Source organism: Corvus moneduloides, chromosome 20 (genome assembly GCF_009650955.1).
Source record: "Corvus moneduloides isolate bCorMon1 chromosome 20, bCorMon1.pri, whole genome shotgun sequence".
Classification (NCBI taxonomy): Eukaryota; Metazoa; Chordata; class Aves; order Passeriformes; family Corvidae; genus Corvus; species Corvus moneduloides.
This window is the reverse complement of record NC_045495.1, coordinates 1,446,449-1,465,315: the sequence shown is the minus strand read 5'-3', so window position 1 is coordinate 1,465,315 and position 18,867 is coordinate 1,446,449. Positions and strand designations below refer to the sequence as shown.

Here is an 18,867-nt window from a genome sequence, read left to right as displayed (position 1 = left end):
ACGAGCTGCCTTTATTTAGGGCGTTATTTATTTATTTTATGGCAGGAATTAGACCTCCCAGGCTGACTAGGAAAGAGGGGGGTTCTTTTTTTCCCTCTTTTTTTTTTTTTCCCCTCCTCCTTCACTAATGTCAATTTTCAGCATAGCAAGAGCTGTCTCTAATCTTTTCCTACTCATTACACACAATTTTGGAGTCATTTTACCCACAGTGCAGTCGGCTCCTGGCAGTGTGTTTGTGTGCACTGAGGGGTGGCATAATTGTTTATTTTCCCTCCCTGCATAATCCCCAGCCAGCACTGAAACCAAAACTGCAAACAACTCCCCAAGGGACACTGAGAGTGTCAGGAGACACCAGCAGCAAGCAGGAGGCTGGAAAAAGCACGGAGCAAGGTGCAAACTACAATGGCTCTGTCCTTCCCTCCTCCTCCTCCTGCCAGCTGGCTGGAATAAGTTGGGATATGCAATATAAATATTAACATCCTCATGCTGCCTGTTCCACCCAACTCCAAAGCTAAAACTCAGTTCCTGAGGAACCCAGCAAGGCCAGATCTTGCATTTTAAGGTAAAACAATATTTAAGGACTAAATAAGGTAAATAAATAAGGTAAAATTACATCAACAGCTTCCCAGTGAGTTGTGTGGCTGGGAAAGCACCTCATGCGGGGGGTGCAGTAGCAGCACAGGGAGCAGAATCCACCCCCAAAGGCAATGGGTGTTTTCCAGGGAGAATTTTGCCGTCTTTTGCCACCTCCCACCTTTGCATCTGCAAGCTCAAAGGCTTTGCCTTGTGCCCAGCAGCCTCCAAGAACTTCCACCAGCTCAGTGCTCCCATAACTTCTCCTGATCTAACCTTTTCCTTCTTTAAATTTTATGGTATCAATCTCACATCCTTGGCTCTTGACAAAATTTCAAGCAGCACTCTGTGGTGCCCTGAGCAGCCAACACAAACCACCCCCAGGACAGCACCAAGCTGCTCCTTACCTTTCATTCCCCCAGAGAAGCCTCTCCAGTTTGCAAAGACCATCAGGGGCAGCCCTTCCTTGTTGAAGTCCTTGATTGCCTGGGCTGTTTTGAAGGCAGAGTCAGGGAACCACACCTGCCCAGCCTGCTGGATTATCTGGAGGGAAGAAAAATCCACTGTCAGGCCTTGAAGCACATTAGTGTAAGAGTTAAAACATAGAAAAATCAACAGGAGCCATGATGTGGCATAAACAATGAGGAACATGGCACATGAAATGTGTAGGACCTGCTTGGCCATGGGAAAACTGGGACAATCTTTTTGTCACCAACTTTGATAGCAGCATTCCCACTAATTTAGCTAAGAAAAGAGATGGTATGGAAAACCTGACACTGTGATGCTGTAAGGAGGGGAAGGAGAAGAGAAAGAAAAGGACACGGAGAGGAGAAAACCCCCGAGAGATGAAGCAGGGCCAGGGCTGTGAAATCAGGCAGGGGAACAGCAAAGTGCCAGAGCAGGAAGGCCATGAAACACTCCAGTCACAGCAAGAGAGCAGGGAAGTGATTTTTGCTGTCACATCTCCTGGGTGCTAATCCCTGCCCTCCTCTGAGTCCTGAGGGAAGCAGAACTGCTGGGGATGTGTCTCCTGTAGGAAGGGCCACACAACAGCCCCGGGGCTGTTCCCAGCAGCTGCCAGGCATTCCCAGCTCACCAGGAATGGCTGCACATTGGTACCACAGGACAAACAAGGACAGGAGCACACAACCCACCCACCTTGGCCTCTGAGTCCAGGTTTGCGGGATCAGCAGGAATGCTGAGCTCCACCGTCCTTGTTTCCACGGCAACCACTCCTACAGGTATTCCTCCCAGCCTGCAAACAGGTGAGACACACACAATTCCTACTCCTGCTGTTACACAGTGAGACAGTTTTCCCAATTCACATCCAAACACCCAGGAGAGACAAATAACAGGAGCGGCGTTCTGGCCTTTTGCAGACTTGAGGCACGAGGCTGGAGAGTTCCAGAGGGGTCACAGATCTCAAAGCAAAATCTATTCCAAAAACGAGCACATTCCTCACTGAATATTAAATAGAGCAAACCTAGCCCAGATTTTGAATGATAAATTCATGTATCCACTGCCCTTCGGCTGCCATCACCCAGATTCTGGTTCTGATGGTCTCGACCATGGAAAAACACAGAATCCCTGAATGGCTCGGGAGGGACTTTAAACACTTCCCGTGTTTTCCCCAGATCTGCTGCTGCAGGGTGACTGCCACGTGGGAAGGGGACAGGGACAGAGAGATGGGCAGGAGTGCCAGCACCAGGGAGGATGCCCAGCTCTGCCCCCCAGGGGATCCAAGCCCTCCTGAACACAAAAGCCATCGATGCGCCGGCAACGCCAGCTCTGCGCTCCCAGGACAGTCCCAGCAGAGCCCCTGCTCCCTCCCCAACCACCCCAAGCTGATGACACACAAACAGGCAGGGAAGAGACAGGGCCCATGTGCACTGAGGGGCTGGAAATATTCCCATTCCCTATGATTAAGAGTCTGCTGGAACCCCGTAATTGCAGAAGCCGTCTTAAATCGGTAACTTATAACTTCTATATTAGGGCCCATGTGACCTAATAAAGAACATCTTTATCCAAGTATTACAGTTATTTATTGAACTTGAAAACAGCTCAAAACAACTTCTGTTTTCCATAATACTTCATATAAATTTTATCAGGCTAGCACATGAAGATGCTACATCTTGTTTTATAGTGTGTCCCTGGACAAGTTGCCATAGAATAATAAAAGACAATTTACAGCCAACAGCACACATATTCCAAACATACATACAAGAGATGAGTTTTGGCAGCACTTACAGTAACAATCCCAGAAGAATACACTCATATTTGTTTTTTTCAAAGTGCCACTGCTTTTGAAAGGAGTCTGTTTCATTTGTGTTATATATCCCTGCTGTGTGAAAGTCCAGAGCCACTTGGAATTTGTCAGAAGAAAGGAACTGCAAGTGAAGCTGACCATGGACAGAGAGCTTCTGGCTTTGCCAAATCATTGATTTCCAACCCTGGCACACTGCTTAGCCTGGAAGCCTTTAAATTATAGAGTTATAGAGCCATGGAATGGGTTGGGTTGGAAGGGACCTTAGAGGTCATCTCATCCCTTTCTTTCCAACTCTTTCTATTAGATAGATATACATACACGTAGAGAGAGAAATAATCACAGGATGTTGTGTTCTAGAGAAATGCAAAGCATAACCCAAACTTGATTTCTATAATTGTCTAAAACACCCCTCAGAACTTACCTTGCTCTCCCCACCACGACTGTCTGTGCCCAGGGCTGCATGATCTCCAGGAATGACCCGTGGTCAAAGAACCCACTCAGCCACTGCCCTTTCTGATCTAAAGGGAAGGGGAAAAAAGGGAAATATCAAAGGTGGAAGGAGAGAGGGAAGAAAGAAAACAGAATATCAAAGCAGCAACTCAAACTTGCTTAAAAATGCCAACTGGAGAACATGGCACTGTCTTTTTATTTATTTAATTTTAAATAGATGACAATACAAGGGAACATTAGACAGCTGAGCATTTGTCTGCCTTCAGCCATCATGTCTTATTTCATTTCCTACTCTGCATAAAGACAGCAATTTATCAGCAAAAGCATCATTTATTGTTAAACGATGGGGTTTGGAGAGCAGAGGGACTTCCCGTGCTTTTAAATAAATAACTCTGCTTTTTTCAAGACTACAAACATTTGTCAAAAGGCAGTAAAGTCATTAAAGATGGTTTTCAGAACACCTATTTCTATTTTAAAACTTATCTCATATTCTTCTCTTGATCCTGCCTAATCTTTCCTTGAAAGAAGGAATGCTGAAGGAACCCGGGAACTAAATATGAAAATTTCAATTATATTTTAGAGTCAATCAGAGAAATCACAACTCTCTGGGGGCACCTGCTTTGCACTGGGGCTTTAGGAAGCTCTGCATGAAAATAACCCACAAAAATATCCCCCCAAAACCCCAAATCCCTCCCAGCTTCACCCCTTGGCACAGAGCTCCCGAGGAACTCCTTCCTCTGAACAAGCACCTCTGCTTCTGCAAACCCAAGTCCAAAACCAATTAAAAAGTGGAGATCCAAGCACGCTAACCTCTGCTGACTTAAACAGGATGGAGAGTGTTTTATCAAGCCCAAACTTGTAATTACTGTGTTCTACATTCCTTGCCTCTGTGGCCCCACTGTAAAATGTGACCATCCATTTCAAAATTATCTCTTTATCGCGAGCCCAAAGCTGATCGTTTAGATTCCGGCCTCGTGTCGGGCGTCAGTTTGAAGAATATCACGGCAATATCTCCTCTAATAAATGGCTTTAACTTTTCACCTAGGAGATATCTGCTTTAACTTATCACAGGGAATCATCTGCTTTCCTTAACGCTTCCACTAAATTAAAATCTGAAGTCACTCGATTTGGAAGCCGGCGTTTGCGGCGCCCAGACAGCTGGATGAATTGCTTGAGAGATGATGAAAAAATATTATCCAAAACCAGAAAACTTAGTTTATCACAGATCTCATTTTAGCCCCCCAAACTCATTAATAACAGCAGGAGTAATGGTCACCCAGTTTGCAACTTGTACCTACACAAGGCTGCACAACCCCAATGGTGCCAACACAACAACTCCCCGAGATCTGAAGGAATATTGTGATTCCTTTAGCATACAGACCCTTTGTGGATGGACTTTCCCCTAAACCATAAAAAAAAATCCACAGAAGTAACTATTCTAAGTAAATATATCATCTATAAAAGTTAATTGGAGGTGTCCTTGAGCACTCAGGATTTAAGTGCTACTTTTAGATATTATGTATAAATAATATTATACGTTAATATTATTATAGATAAATATTTATGTATTAGATCCCTATTGCTTAGAACTAATTGTTTTACAGAATCTGAAATATATTTGGGTTGCAGACATCTGGCAAACAGCCTAGAAACAAGGTGAGAGTTGCTGCATCTCCTGGCCATACTTGGGTTGGGGCGTCCAGCCAGCATCCAGCGAGGATCGTAGGGGGTCTTGGTGGGAACAAAGTCGATGGTTCTGTCTATAGGATCCTTGGCTTTGAGGACAGGAACAGGGCTGTGTATATTCTAAGGGAAAAAGGGAAACATGGAAGGAAGTGAGAGCCTCCTTTCCCAAAACCCTGCAAACAAAGCCACCAGTGGCACCTTGGCCAGGAATTACCTTTGGCATGTAGGAAAGCCACTGCAGAATGGTGTAGACCCCTTCAAAGTCATCGCAGACCGTGCCATGTGTCACCCCGTTGTTGTGCATGATCTGGATCCCTCCCAGCTGGTTGTTGGAGGTGTAAACTTCCCGTCCAAGCACCTGGGGAAGGAAAAACAGGAAAGCCATCAGTGCTGGGATGTGACCAGGAGGTGCTGGCTAAGGAGGCACACACAAACCCATCTGTGCAGCACCTCAGGATCACTTGGGCACAAAAGGATGGAGCAAGCATCTCACAACACAGCTTCCCAAGCCCTGTGTGCAGGTAAGAGCTTCTGAACAGTGATCTCCAGCAAAGAGAGGGCAGGGTTGGGTGGGATATTGGGAAGGAATTCTTCCCTGTGAGGGTGGGGAGGCCCTGGCACAGGGTGCCCAGAGAAGCTGAGGGTGCCCAGAGAAGCTGTGGCTGCCCCTGGATCCCTGGAAGTGTCCAAGGCCAGGTTGGGCAGGGCTTGGAGAAACCTGGGATAGTGGCAGGTGTCCCTGCCCATGGCAGGGTGGTGGAATTGGATCTTTAAGGTTCCTCCCAGCCCAAACCACTCTGGATTCTACAATCCCCAAGGGGAATGACACAAGTGGGGAAACTGAGGCAGTTTTCCCACTTGCCTTCCCCAAACAGCAGTGTGACCAAAGCTCCTGAATGCTGAGCCCAGCTCAGCTCACTAATCCCAAATTGCTCCAAGAAAACTGCCGGGTGGACATATAACTGGGGAAAAAACCCAGACAAAGGCCCAGCAGCTGCTTTGAGAGGCTGGCCAGAAGCTGGCTGGGGCTCCTCATTCTCTTGCACAGCTCCATCTCTAATCTGAGCCTGGGCAGCACAGCTCTTTTCTCATTCTCCTGCTGTCTCTTCCCATTTGCCCTCTCCCTGACTGATACACTGATCTCTCGGTCACTCGGCTTTCTGCTCCACTGACTCCATATTACTAATAACACCTCTGCCACGGCCAGTTTACCTCATGAAGGCAGGAGCACATCATTACAAAATAAACTCATAACTTTGACATTCTAGCAAATACATGCCGTTTGTTATTTTTATGGGTTGAGTCTTTCTAACAGACAGAGGACATTACACACCTGCTTCATTTGGATCTTAAAAACCCCCTTAAACACACACAGACAGCCTGGCCTCCCCCAAACACCCGCCACAGCTCATTTTGGGGACAGAGGAGCTGGCAGATGCCACTCAAGGTTTATGTACAGAAGAATCCAAGGCACAGATGTTACAAAACTAACCCTGAAATATAGAATTCAGTGCGTGTTTTAGCACAGGGATGTTCCTGGGTCTCCCTTCTGAGCTCAAACACCTTCCTCCTCCTCTAACAAAATCGGTGCCAAGCAAAGCCATGGTAGAGAAGACAGCAGCATAGATTTAGGTTCAAGAATAAGAAAAGCCCAGGCCTCCAGATGCCAGGCACAAGCCTAGCTAAACGCTTCCCACAGAGGAAAATAAAAATAAAGAGGATTTAAACTCCCCCCTCTCTGAACTAATGCAAACGTATGTACATGCAAAATGGGCTCTGCTCCTGCTTATCTGGAGACACTGCAGACAGCTCAGGTTTAGCACTGCTGACAGGCAATGAAACAGCCTAATATACCACTGCTCTTGCCCTTAAATCCCTTTTTGGAGATGAAGATAAACACGCAGCTCCTTCTCCCGAGTGCTGCAGCCATTCCAGCAGAGCCTGGCTGGGAGATCCCCGCGTGGGACGGAGCCAGCGCCACACGGACCCGCCGGGACCAGGGCCAGAGGGGCCCCAGCTGCAGGGAAAAGCTGCTCTGAGGAGAGTGTGATCCAGGATCTGGATGAGCTGGATGTGCTCAGGTGAGCACCTGTGCTGGAGAGGGGGGACAGGTGAGCTCTGCATCAGCCCTGCCCTCGGCACAGCCCAAGCTGCTCCAGCCCCAGACTGGCACTGGGCACTCAGGGGATTCAGGAGAATCATGGAATCCTAGAATGGTCTGGGTGGGAAGGGGCCTTAAACTCCTTCCATGATGGAATTCTTCCCCATGTCCAACCTGAACCTCCCCTGGCAGAGCTTGAGGCCATTTCCTATTGTCCTGTCATTTGTTACCTCAGAGAAGAGTTTCAAAATATTCCAAAATACTTGGGCAGTGCTGCCAACACTGAGTTCATCTGATCTTCCAAAAACCCATTAGGAAACCACATTTCTTGTTACTTCAGAGGATCTTCTGGCAAGCACAAGCAGAGCCAGGATTCTTACAGCCTCTAAAGGATGATCCTCAGCAGGTTTATAGGCCCTCATGTGCATATTAATAATTTTCTAGCACTCCAACCCATGCTGAGCAGCTGCTTTCTCCTCTCAGAACCTGAGCTGCTGGAGAGTTGGGACATTCCCTGCAAAGCTGGGCTGGCTGAGGGCTGGGTTAGCTCATCTGTTTCACCCAGGATGAAAGACCTGAAAACATGACAGCTTGGAGGGCCTGAATGGGAATCATTATGTAACATAAGTGCTGTTATTATTCCGAGCATATCATGTGTTTATATCAAATATAAGTGCCAGATTTTTATCCAAATAATTTCAATAATTGCAATTCCCATCCACAATTTATATTGTCTGCCAGAAACATGAAGCAGAAGAGGGATATGCACGTCCTATAAATAGCCTATTTTTCATAAACAGGCAGAAATGATGGGAATGAATGTCTCATCAGAAAAAATGTAGGAACACAATGTAGGAACTTCAAACCTGACTGCTATTATGTGCAGTCAAGCCTCGACAGAGCTCAGCGCTCATTTCCAGCTCTTCCCCCACGTGGATCACGTATTAGAGGGGGAAAAGCAGCAAGAGGGAATGGAGCCCAGCTGAGCACAGAGCCCTTCCCGAATGCACAGCCCCTCTGCCCGGCAGTGGGAGCACAGACAGCTCCTCTCTGCCCTCCCTGCATTCCTGATCCCTGAATCCATGCAGTTCCTGCACTTCTAATTTACGAGCGTTCGGTGGGGGACCCTTCTGACTTGGGAACAGATTGGCTCGGTCTAATGCTTGGAGATTATTAAAGGCAGAGCTATACTCCACTATCAAGTCTACAGATCTTTTATTTAGAAGATATGGTGCTCTAAATGCACAAAGAGCTCCCTGTCACCTTCACATTAAAGCCCCTAGTGCCTGGTAAATGGAATTATATAGCTGTCATCTCCTTTCCCCAAAGTTTTAAGAGTACAATGGGCTCATTTTTTCCCACTCCATCCCAGCTTCAGAACTAAGAGACCTACTTTGTATTGATTTAGAGTCTCGGAAATAAATAAACCTGCTTCTCCAATGTGATTCACAAGAAATTCATGATACACTATTGCATGATATATTTCAAGCTGCAGCTCCGGCTCTTTTTTCCCTTTGGTGAGTGATGGGGGAGGTGGGAGCTGGGGGGAGGTGGGGAGCTGACAGCCTGATGGTTATTGGGGATGGCTCCTGACTGCAAATCCACAGGCAGGTCCTGCTGGTGGAGTTGTTCCCTGCTTTCATTTGGTGAGATCAGAGGGGGAAGGGGGAAAAAAGCAATTGCACTTCACCCCGCAGGGAGCAGGGCAAGGTGCGTCCAGGTGCACATGGAACTGCAGCTCCTGCCTGGAGATCCCAACACTCCTCACAGATACAGAGGGAGCAGGGCTCCACAGCTGCTCACACACACAGGAGATTCTCTCTGTTTGCAGCGTCACATGCTTTTGGTGGGAAAGCTTTCCCACCTTGAGGTTATTGAGGAGGATTTTGGAAAATTTCTGGGCTGCAGCAGAAAAATCAAGTCTTGCAATCTTGATATCTGAACTACAAACTTGAGACCAGACAGGCTCCAAAGGACGTCTAAAATATTTGTTGCATGTATTAAAAGTAAAAATTAATTTGGGAAGAAAAATCAGCTGGGAAATAAAAACTGAACAACTTTTCATTCGACCTAAAAAATTCCAAAGGAGAAGCTCAACCAAACTGATACTTTTTCCTGAAGAGCTCCAGTTTCAGTGAAGTGGCATTTCCAAATGAAAAATGTCTTGTCAAAACCCTCGTGCCCCTCTCTCCTCTCCCTGCGTGTGTTTTGCTCAAGGTCACTCCCTCAGTCAGTGGTAAATCAAAAGGACTCAATACACTTTGCAAACTAAAATTACAGCCCCTATTCTACATGGTGCCAACACCCATAAATCCCACCTGTCTCAGCCAGGGGTTCCCTAATCTAGAGATGAACCCCATAAACAATATTAATGGTTGTCTCCAACTTAATGATCTTGGTTGTTTCCTTTGTCACCTTCTGGACCCCAGGGAACCCTGTTACTCGGAGACCCTGGGGCACAGGCTGCAGTGCAGAGACCTCTTTCACCAGGGCAGTGAAACTCTGTTCACTTCCCAGTGTGAGTTTAGGGTTACTTGTGAGAAATGTTGCAGTTCTCCAGAGCTGTTCCTGTAGTTCCCATCATGTGTCCAGAATCACAGGGAATTTCTCCAGAAAAGACCCCAGGCAGGTCACCCAGATGTCCTCCTGGGGACATCCCAAGAGGGCTGGTCCCAAGAGAAGCAGTTATTCTGGGATATGTTTGAGAAGTTCGGCTCCTATGGAACATTGGGGAGCAGAGTTAATGCTCCAGTGAGAACATACCCTGCAGGATCCCCAGGAGCTGGGATACAGTCCTGGGGAAGAGATTTGGACAGGCAGAATATGGGCCACGATGCTAAACTCCTGTTTAGCAGGAATAAACACACACAGAGCCCCCACCCACACAGATAAACTGAGCAAGATCCATATTAAAAATGATAGAAGGAGGGAGAATAAAAAAAGTCAACAGAAATCTATTAGACTTTCTTCCCTAAGCAAACATCAAGGGACTGATAATGCCATGCCTGGAACGTAAATTGTCTCTAATGGGAACAATACACAAATATCACCACTTAAAGAAAGGCAATTAAAACGAAAATGCAGCAATGGAGGGTGGTGGTTGTTTATCTGCACTGAGGCCCAGGCATCCATCCTGCTTGCATCCACTGCTCCACACAGAGCAAGGACCTGTGTGCCACCAGCAGTGTCGCCAAGCACACCCCCCTCCAGCACCTAAACTCTCACTGGCAGGGAAAGAAAGGAATGAGCCTGGCTTTGCTGGGTCTGAGCCAGTGACCCACATCAGGGACACCTCCAACAGCACCATGGTCCTGGGGCAGCTCTGGGAGCTGGAGAACCCAGCCTCCACCATGAAACCACCCTCGTTCTCACCACCTTCACTGTCACAAGCACCCAGGGCAGAGCAGAGGGGCCTCTCCTGCTTCCCAAGAGTGGGATAACCTTGGGCAGCTCCAACCTCCACACAAGGAACCAACACTTGACACTGGTGAGTGTTGATCTCTGGTTGACATTTCCCACCCCTCCTTGTTTAGCATTCTCCAGCACCCGGCACCCATCCAGATCCTCCTAATAGTCCTGCTGTGCCACTACAGACAGATTCATATCATGCATTAATAATTATAATGCTTCTTTGAATGACAGGGCTGGCACTTGCTGTTCTAACTCACATGATTGCTCTCACACGATTGCTTTGATCTAATCCCAAGACTGAAGTCATCTTGAGCAGATACTGAGCTATCCCTGCCTTGAGTCTCAAAAAAAAGAGCTTTCCACAGTACAAACCCCAAACAGCATCAGTCTCACAGGGCCTTTATTTATTTTTGCAGATTGTGAAATTGAAGGGTAAATATTACTGTTGGCAATCACTGCCCAGCCTGTGTGAGGCTCCTGCTCCTCAGTGAGCTCCTCCACGGAGCCTCAGAGCTGCCCAGACCTCTCTCACACGGGCACAGCCCCCTGAGCAGCCCTGACCTGTTGTGTCATCCTGTTATGCGAATCCCAGAGCATCCAGTAAGTTCTGCAGCACAATTCAGTACTGAATTGAAAATACAAAGATCTTCTCTCCTGGCCTCATGCAAAGGAATCCAACAAGACCAAACAACAAATTTTTTTTGACCCATTCTGGTCAAAAATGTCACCCCACAATCAGGCAGGTGGTTGGCTGCAGGCTGGGAAATGAATTATGCCTTGAATGTTTCACGTTTCAGTTTCTGACCCCTCATCTTCCCTGCCTCTCCCTGCACATTCTCCTGGCACGTGGGATTTGTCCAGCTCATCCTTGGTACTCTCGGATGCTCTGAGCAAACCACGGGGTGCACAGGGCCTGATGATTCAGGCAAGTCAAGACCTGAGAGTTTGGGGGAAAATAAAGCTAAAACAGGAGGGAGAGGAAACAAACCAGTGCTGATCAGAATTCCATCACCTCCAGGAGGGATGGCAGCTTTAGGGCAGCTCTTCATCACCATCACAAAAGGAACTTTTTGAGAGCCTGGCTGAACATCTACATAGCAAACTGATGTGAATCCTGCTTGGAGCAGTTCCTGGAAGTCAGTCTCAGCTAAACCTGGCTTCCCTTAGGAAAAGCCTAGAACATGCATCTGCAGGGAAAATGTGACTGAAAGCCACTATTTGTTTCCATTAACACAACAGTCTCCAAGACGGGATTCCTTTTAAACACAAAAGACAAGGAGGAGCAAACTGATTAAAAATAGGTCAGCAGCAGACTCTGGAACATCCTTGGGAGGACTGAAATGGAATGTAGCCCTGGAAGCTCGAACCACATAAGCAAGGCAGGAATTGGGAATGCTGGGCTCTTTGGTCTTATTTCCATTAAAAAGAAAACCCAGGTGTTGGTGCAGGGCACATCTGAAATCACCCTGTGCTCAGGTTATGACGAGGGAAGGGAGTGAGGGAGGAGGAGGAAGGTTTGGGGGTGGAAAAAGAAGGAGGCAGGGGAACTTAAAAAAAAAAAAAAAAAATCTCTGCCTCAGCAAAAGTTTTCATTAAAATTTTAGACAAATGATCTCTGTGTCCTTCTCCCATGCTGCCTGGGGCTCCATGCTATTTCTATGCAAATAACAACCTCGTGGTTTATATCTTATTATTTCCACCGGAGCTGCGGCGACATGACCCGAGACGTGTGTGAGGTAGAGACAGCGACAGAGGGAGAGAAAGAGAGGGAAGGGAGGGAGGGAGATGGAGTGGCTGCTCGCTGAAGTGTGAAAAAATATTGTCAGGAGTGAGCAGCAAGAACAAAAAAAAAAAAAAAGAAAAAAAGAAAAAAATTGCAGGGATAACGTGTTTATTTCAGCCCCTCTCCCCATGTGAACCAGCATCTTTTAAAATTCATTGGGCATCAGGCGATCATGCACAATCCATCTGCTTTCACTTTATCATTTGCATTTCATGCCTCCTGGCTTTTGATGTGCTGATACTTTGATGCAGTCAGGAGACGCGCATTATCATTATTTCAATTTGCAGGGGGGTCAGCGGGCTCGGCACAGGCGCGGCACACGCTCACCGAGAGCAAGGAAATGGCATTTCCACCTCTCCACCCCCTGCTGAAATGCACTGGGGAGACAAAAGGGGCCCAGCTGAAACACAGCCCCGTGTCCCCACCGAGGAGCATCGCACCTTTCCCCAGCTCCTTCCCCAGGACAAACAAAGACAGCTTCATCAGGAGCACAGGGACACCCTGCACAGCCCTCGTGCAGTTGCCTGCCAGCCCTGCCAGGGAATGGGGCTGGAGAATCCTTTCAGCCGGGGGTCTCCCCAGGATGTGCCTCTCGGCTCACCAGCACGGGCGCAGGGACACGCAGCATGTGAGGAGCCAAGCCCAGAACCCAACAGGAGCTGCAGCTCCAAATGCCACCGACCTTGAGCTCATCATCTGAGTTAGAGGTCACCCTCTGGCTTTGGCAGCTGGACCTTTCCCTCTACACCTAAACCCTCAGGCTGCTTTTACATAATGATAATGAACAAGACCAGCAACGGCTCTGGCTGCACATAATGTTTGTCACCATTCCCCTCTGCTCCCCTTGTAAAATAGAAAGAATCCAGCATTTCACAGGGGAAAAAAAATAAAATTAAACAACTTCCCAGAAAACCCTGCCTGCTCTCTGAAAGCCCAACTGTCTCCATTGCTGCAGAAACAGTTTTGTGCTGCACATTCTGCTGGAGACATTTTGAAGATGTGTTTGCAGACACAAGAAGTGTCAGCTTTGTCCTGCATCCTCTAGGAACACATGTATGCAAAAGTCAGCAGTGGAAAAACTGCCCCAGACCTCTGACACCTCACTGGGAAGAGCTAAAGGCGGCAGTTTCCATATATTTTTGTTTCAGCCGTGATCTCTCCTCAAGCCCCTGACAGCCCTGACTCCCCACCTTCTCCAAGGGAATGAGAAGCACCAAGACTGACTCACTCCACACAGAACAACCACAATAGATTTCCCCTTCTGGAATTTCATCTCTGGGAATGAGCAAGAACACATCATATACCATACCCAAACAGCCTCTGCACTCCCGCCAGGGGAGACTTTGCACAACTGGCCCCTGGCTGGCAGTGATCTGACCTCCGGCCCCAAAAAATTTAAACTGGCCCTCTAAATCCAATGGACAAGTGTTTAACAGGTTTCAGGGAGAACAGGGTAAGTCAGAAGTTAAATCAGACTCCGTGGCAGGAGGATGCCAATGGATGAACATTCACTGCTCGCTTCACATGCTCCAGAGCACCAGCTAGACTGAGCTTGGACATTCCAGGCTAGCCCTGGACACCACTTCCCTACTTCGAACACACTTCCGGCACACAATTGCAGCTGCATCCCTTCAAGAAGCCCTGAGCAGAACTGCAGGGACTGGAAACTGAAGATCCTATGAAGCAGCAGACACATCACACACAGCCAGGAGTGAGTGGGGACTCCCAGGCTCCCACTGTTCAAGAGCAGGTAAACACTGTTGGGTCTGGATAGGATGCAACAGGTTCCTCCCTCACCTTGAGGCACATCGAGGTTCAGAGCTGACACAAACATACCAACACCCCAACAGAGCACAGAGGAGGGCAAAGGACACATGGGATTATTCAGCCCACTGAAATTTTTAGGATGGGATAAATCCCCCCCAGAAAGCAGCTCCTTCTGCCTATGCCTGCTGACAGATGTCAGGTGCTTAATTTAGTCCATACCCTTAATTTTTAAGTGCCTAAAATCTAGTGAGATTAATCCAGTCCTGTGAAAACAACCATTGACTCCACAGGCAGGGAGTGCAGTTAAACCTGGGAAGAGGGGGAGAACTGAACAGCCTGGCCCTGCCATCTGGGAAACTCTGCAGGGCCCCGATCCCCAGCAAGTGACAGCTGGAACCAGGCAACTCACTGCACTTCAGCAAGCACTAAACTGACTCAATTTCTTTTTAAAGGCTGGATCTTCAAATGCCTCTTTTCCTCCCATTGATGCAGGTGTGTGTGATGTGTGTAAGAGATCTAACTGAGGGTGCTGCAGCCTAGAGTTGATAGGATCAATGCTTCATTTTCTGCAGAGCCCCCTTTATTCAGGGGAATAATTCAACAAGAGCCTGTTTTCCTTTATCTCCCATTGTCAGGCAGGCACTCCTGGAAACACAGCTTGCCATGGAGCACAGCCACCCCAGGTGCTGAGAGTGCCCGAGAACAAAGCTGCTCAATGGGGAAGGGCACTCACAGCACACAGCCCCAACTCCAGGGAAACAAAGCCCTCAGGGAGAGGGATGGGAGCAGAGACGGCTGGGAGCCGTGTCTGCACCAGGCAAGGAGCTGGAGGCTGTGGGATGAATGGGTTTGGGGCAGCAAGGGAGAAAATCTGCCTCTGGAGTGGGGAAAAGAAGAGCCACTTTAGCAGTGAAGCTGCAAGTTTTCTTTGTGACAGCCTCAGTTATTCCTCCCGTCCCCCCCACAGCTGAGATTTCCAGCAGGAAATATCGTTCCCAGCCTGGAAAATCAGCATCCAAGCTCCTCAGGTTCAGTGCCTCCCAGAACCAACACAGTGCTGTGGGTGACTGGAAGTTCAGGTGACTCTGGCCCTCATATTTTGGAACACGGACTTCCACACCCTGGGAACAGCCCTGTTTCCCCTCACAGCACTCAGTGGGCAGGAGAAGGCGCTGCTGGACACTGCTCTTCCCCACTCCTGGTATTTAATCCGTGCACACAACCTCTGCTAAAAGCTGCTTCTCCTCCTTCCTTCCCCGGGCTGCTGCTCAGGCCCTTCAACGTCCTTCCAACCCAAACCATTCCAGGATTCCATGACAAACCCCAGCTCCATTTGGAGAGCTGAGGACTGAAATGTAAGGACTTACTTTGTTGAGGGCCCCACAGCCAGTGAGGATGATGTGGGAGTTCTCCACCTGGATGGTTCTCTGGCCCAGCCGGACAAGGTAGGCCCCAATCCCAATTGCCCGACACGTGACCTGGAAAAAAAGGAAAAAGAAAGGAAAAAAAAAAGCAATGGCATTGATTTCTGTCTCTCCACACAGCCCCAACCTATTGATTCAAACATTGAGATAAAACTCGGTGTGTTTGTAGCACAAGGCCATAAAATCTACTCTCGCTCGAAAATTCCAGAACTTGTTATTTTGTAAAACGCAGGATCTGAACGTAAATGTATTTTATTAAAAAAAAAAAAAAAAAAAAAAAGAGAGAGAAGAAGAGAAGCAGCAACTTTCAGACTGAGCAAATACAAGGCCAAATGACTGAAGTGTTTTAAATTGAGTGTGGAGGGGACCCAGCCCTGCACTGGTGCCAGGAGCATTGCTCAAAGCCTACAGCAGCCCATTTCCATCAGCCAGAAGGCTGATCCCAGATGGATGTTTGGGATATCATCACAGGATTTTTAGCTGAAACAGACAATACATTTGAAGAATAGAAAGCAGTGGGGGATTACCAAGCTGATGGTGATAACACTATCATAGGCTAAAGATGATTCTCCAGCAATCATGCCACATCCTCTGAGGTTCTCTACTCCAAGTCCATCCTCCTTCCCGATAATATCTGTTATCTTGTATCTGAGGGAGACACAGACAGCCTTTGAGTCACAAGGTCCAGTGATTTGCTGAATCAGTTTGCTACAAAGAAAATGAAAAGTGACTAAATATCATTAAGGTTCCAAGGAGAAATGTGCATAAAGCCTGGGCAGGAGCTGTGCAGGGCTCATCCTGCAGCACCATGGAATGCTCCCACGGGAGCAGCGCTGCAAGAGGAAATGCCAAGGGAGAGGAATGCCTGGGAAAAGTGTCCTGTCATTCCCACAGGACGTGAGGAGCAGGTTGATTACAGGAAAAAGGGCAAGAAAGGAAGGGAATGCAGACAAAGGGAAAAAGAGAAAGAACAAGGATTACAACGAGGCTCTTACCTTTTCTTCACTTCCTTCCTTCATGCCTCCATCCTCTGTCCAGTCCCTTCTTACCCACTGCCCTCAGACTGGCTCCCAGCTTTCCCACCAGGCCCTTGCTAAGCTGAGGACTTGAGCAGGTGCTTCAGAGCCTCCCTGAGGAGCCCTCAGCTCACAGGGACACACTCTCGTCCCCACACCCAGCACCCGCTTCAGTTCTTCCAGAGCCTGCCAGGCTTTGGTTTAATCCTGAACACATCCTGATCGTCCCCTGCAGGACCCTCAGCCATGACTGGGGGTCAAGAAGGCACAACCCTTAACTCTCTGTTCCCTGCCCTGACCACCCAGAGCTTTGGCACCTGGATCCTAAGGAATGTCCAGGCTGAGGACAAGGACATGCCATGCATTACCCAAGGACAAACAGAAAGCTTTTCATTCTTACCTGGACTCTCCATTTTCCTCCACATGTTCACAGTGAACAGAGTTCAGGGCGCTGACTTTCTTATAGTCTTGAGGAGTCAGGTACAAATATTTGTATCCCTGCAGGGAAAAGCAGTTCATTCATCCCACTCCCACCCGTAGTCCCTTCCTGATCCCCACAAAGAAGCTTTGACAGGGGCAGAATTTAATTCCACAGAGTGGTAAGAACGTTCTCTCAACATTGGAGATGCAGCTGATGCCATTGAAAGCTGGGAATGGTGCAATATTCAGCACTAACTCCTTTTGGATGCCAATCTGCTGCCTGGGAGATCATAAAATCCTATCATGGAATGCTTTGGCTTAGAAAGGACCAGGTTGCTCCAAGCCCCACGCAGCTTAGCCTTGAACACTTCCAGTGCTCCAGATCCGATACCAAGGAGAACTTAGGAGGTGACAGTCTGACAAATGCTCGCTCTCCCCTCTATTGGAAGAGGTGGTGTCAAAATAAGACTCTTGTGGGCTGCTGCAGTTTCCCTGCTGGTTCCCTTGCCCCCTTACCTTGTATGGGTTGTCTGGGTCTTCCCAAGCCACGTGGAACATGTGCCGGATCTCCTCGGCCAGACCTATCCTGGCCCCGCTGTTGGCAGCCACATAGATGCGGGGAATGCCCTCAGCCCGGGCCAGCTCGGACGCCCTCAGGAACAGCAGGTCCTCCTGAGGCCCAAAGGAGCCTATCCTGTAGGTGATGTCATTGCCAATGACAATGATATCCCGGCCCTCCGGGTACTCCGGTGTCTTCAGGGTCATCTTCCAGGCCACCATCCCAATCTGCAGCCCAAGAGCAGAGAACAGCAAAAAATAAACATGTGTCTTCAAGAGGGGAATCACACAGGGCTCATTCCTCTCACTTGGAGAGATGGTCTTTCAGACTTGGCCTATTTTCCTGGGGAACTTGGATAACAGCAGCTCTGATGTGCTGCCAGTGCAGAGCACAGCTGGAAGCCCTTGATCCTTCCCACGTTCCTTGGAGCACGTTCTCCACTGCTCTCATCCCACCAGGACACTCACACTGGCGTTCCCTCTCCCTGTTCAGGGATTTATCCCAGGTCCAACACGCTCTGCCAGCGTGCCTCTCACAAGGAGCAGTGTATTCCCTGTGCTCCCAGGATGTGCTGCTGCACAGGATTCCTGACCACCTGCTCAGGCTTCCCAGGTATCTCCCCACAACCTCATCACCCTCACCCCACCCTCATTTTAACCATCTTTTTATTTCATTACTATCTCCCATCTCCCCCCCGTCCTTCCTCTTATTTCTTTGTCTCCTCCCTTTTCCCTTCCCCAGTTTTACAGCAGAGTAAGCAATGCTTTTTACTGCATATTTTTCTTCTCAAAAATCACGGGATGATCTCTCCTGGCCCATCTCCTGGAGGATCAGCAGCATCCGTCCCCTGCCTGCCCCATCCCTCAGCCGGCGCGGCGGGAGCCGGCCAGCCCGGAATGCCATTAACAGATGGGAATAGCAGCGTCCCTTGAAAGCCACATGCATCACCCAGTCCCCGCTTGCCCAAGGATCATAAGCTCTGAGTACACATTCCTCAAGCCGATTGCACATCCTCTGCAATCAGGAGGGCTGAGACTCTCATTGTGGAGCCTCAGAATTCTGAACATGATGAACTAAAGCGGGAGGGGGAGAGGGGAGAAGCAGCAGATAGATCTGTGCCATTTAATCCACATCCAAATGGCACAATACACAGCCCAGATCCAATCAGCATCTGCAATAAGATATGCCATAATAGGCTCATTAAAAAAAATAAAGAGGCAGAGGAATTAATCAAAGGGTCATTGGAAGTAAAGCAGGCAGCAATCCAAAAATATTACAACCAGCTACTGGCAGATCCTTCCTCACACCTCCCCTTCCAAGAGCTGAGATTGCAAGTTAACAGAGTGTTTCAGTTCACCTTCTCCTCGGATTCCTCCACTCCTGCTCTGACACATCGAAAGGGAATAATTTG

At 48.3% G+C, this 18,867-nt stretch overlaps 1 protein-coding gene across 8 annotated transcripts in view; it reads right to left on the bottom strand.

The window, feature by feature from the left end:
• ACACA (acetyl-CoA carboxylase alpha) overlaps positions 1–18,867 on the bottom strand; it is a 103,410-nt gene that overhangs the window by 16,474 nt on the left and 68,069 nt on the right. For all 8 annotated transcript variants that reach the window (XM_032130232.1, XM_032130233.1, XM_032130231.1 and 5 more), the window contains 9 exons: positions 17,414–17,683; positions 16,878–16,975; positions 15,989–16,109; positions 15,405–15,515; positions 5,190–5,333; positions 4,975–5,095; positions 3,261–3,357; positions 1,732–1,828; positions 981–1,116 (listed from right to left, as the gene is read on the bottom strand). In XM_032130232.1, the coding sequence (XP_031986123.1) occupies positions 981–1,116; positions 1,732–1,828; positions 3,261–3,357; positions 4,975–5,095; positions 5,190–5,333; positions 15,405–15,515; positions 15,989–16,109; positions 16,878–16,975; positions 17,414–17,683 (1,195 nt within the window). The remainder of the gene's footprint in view (positions 1–980; positions 1,117–1,731; positions 1,829–3,260; positions 3,358–4,974; positions 5,096–5,189; positions 5,334–15,404; positions 15,516–15,988; positions 16,110–16,877; positions 16,976–17,413; positions 17,684–18,867) is intronic.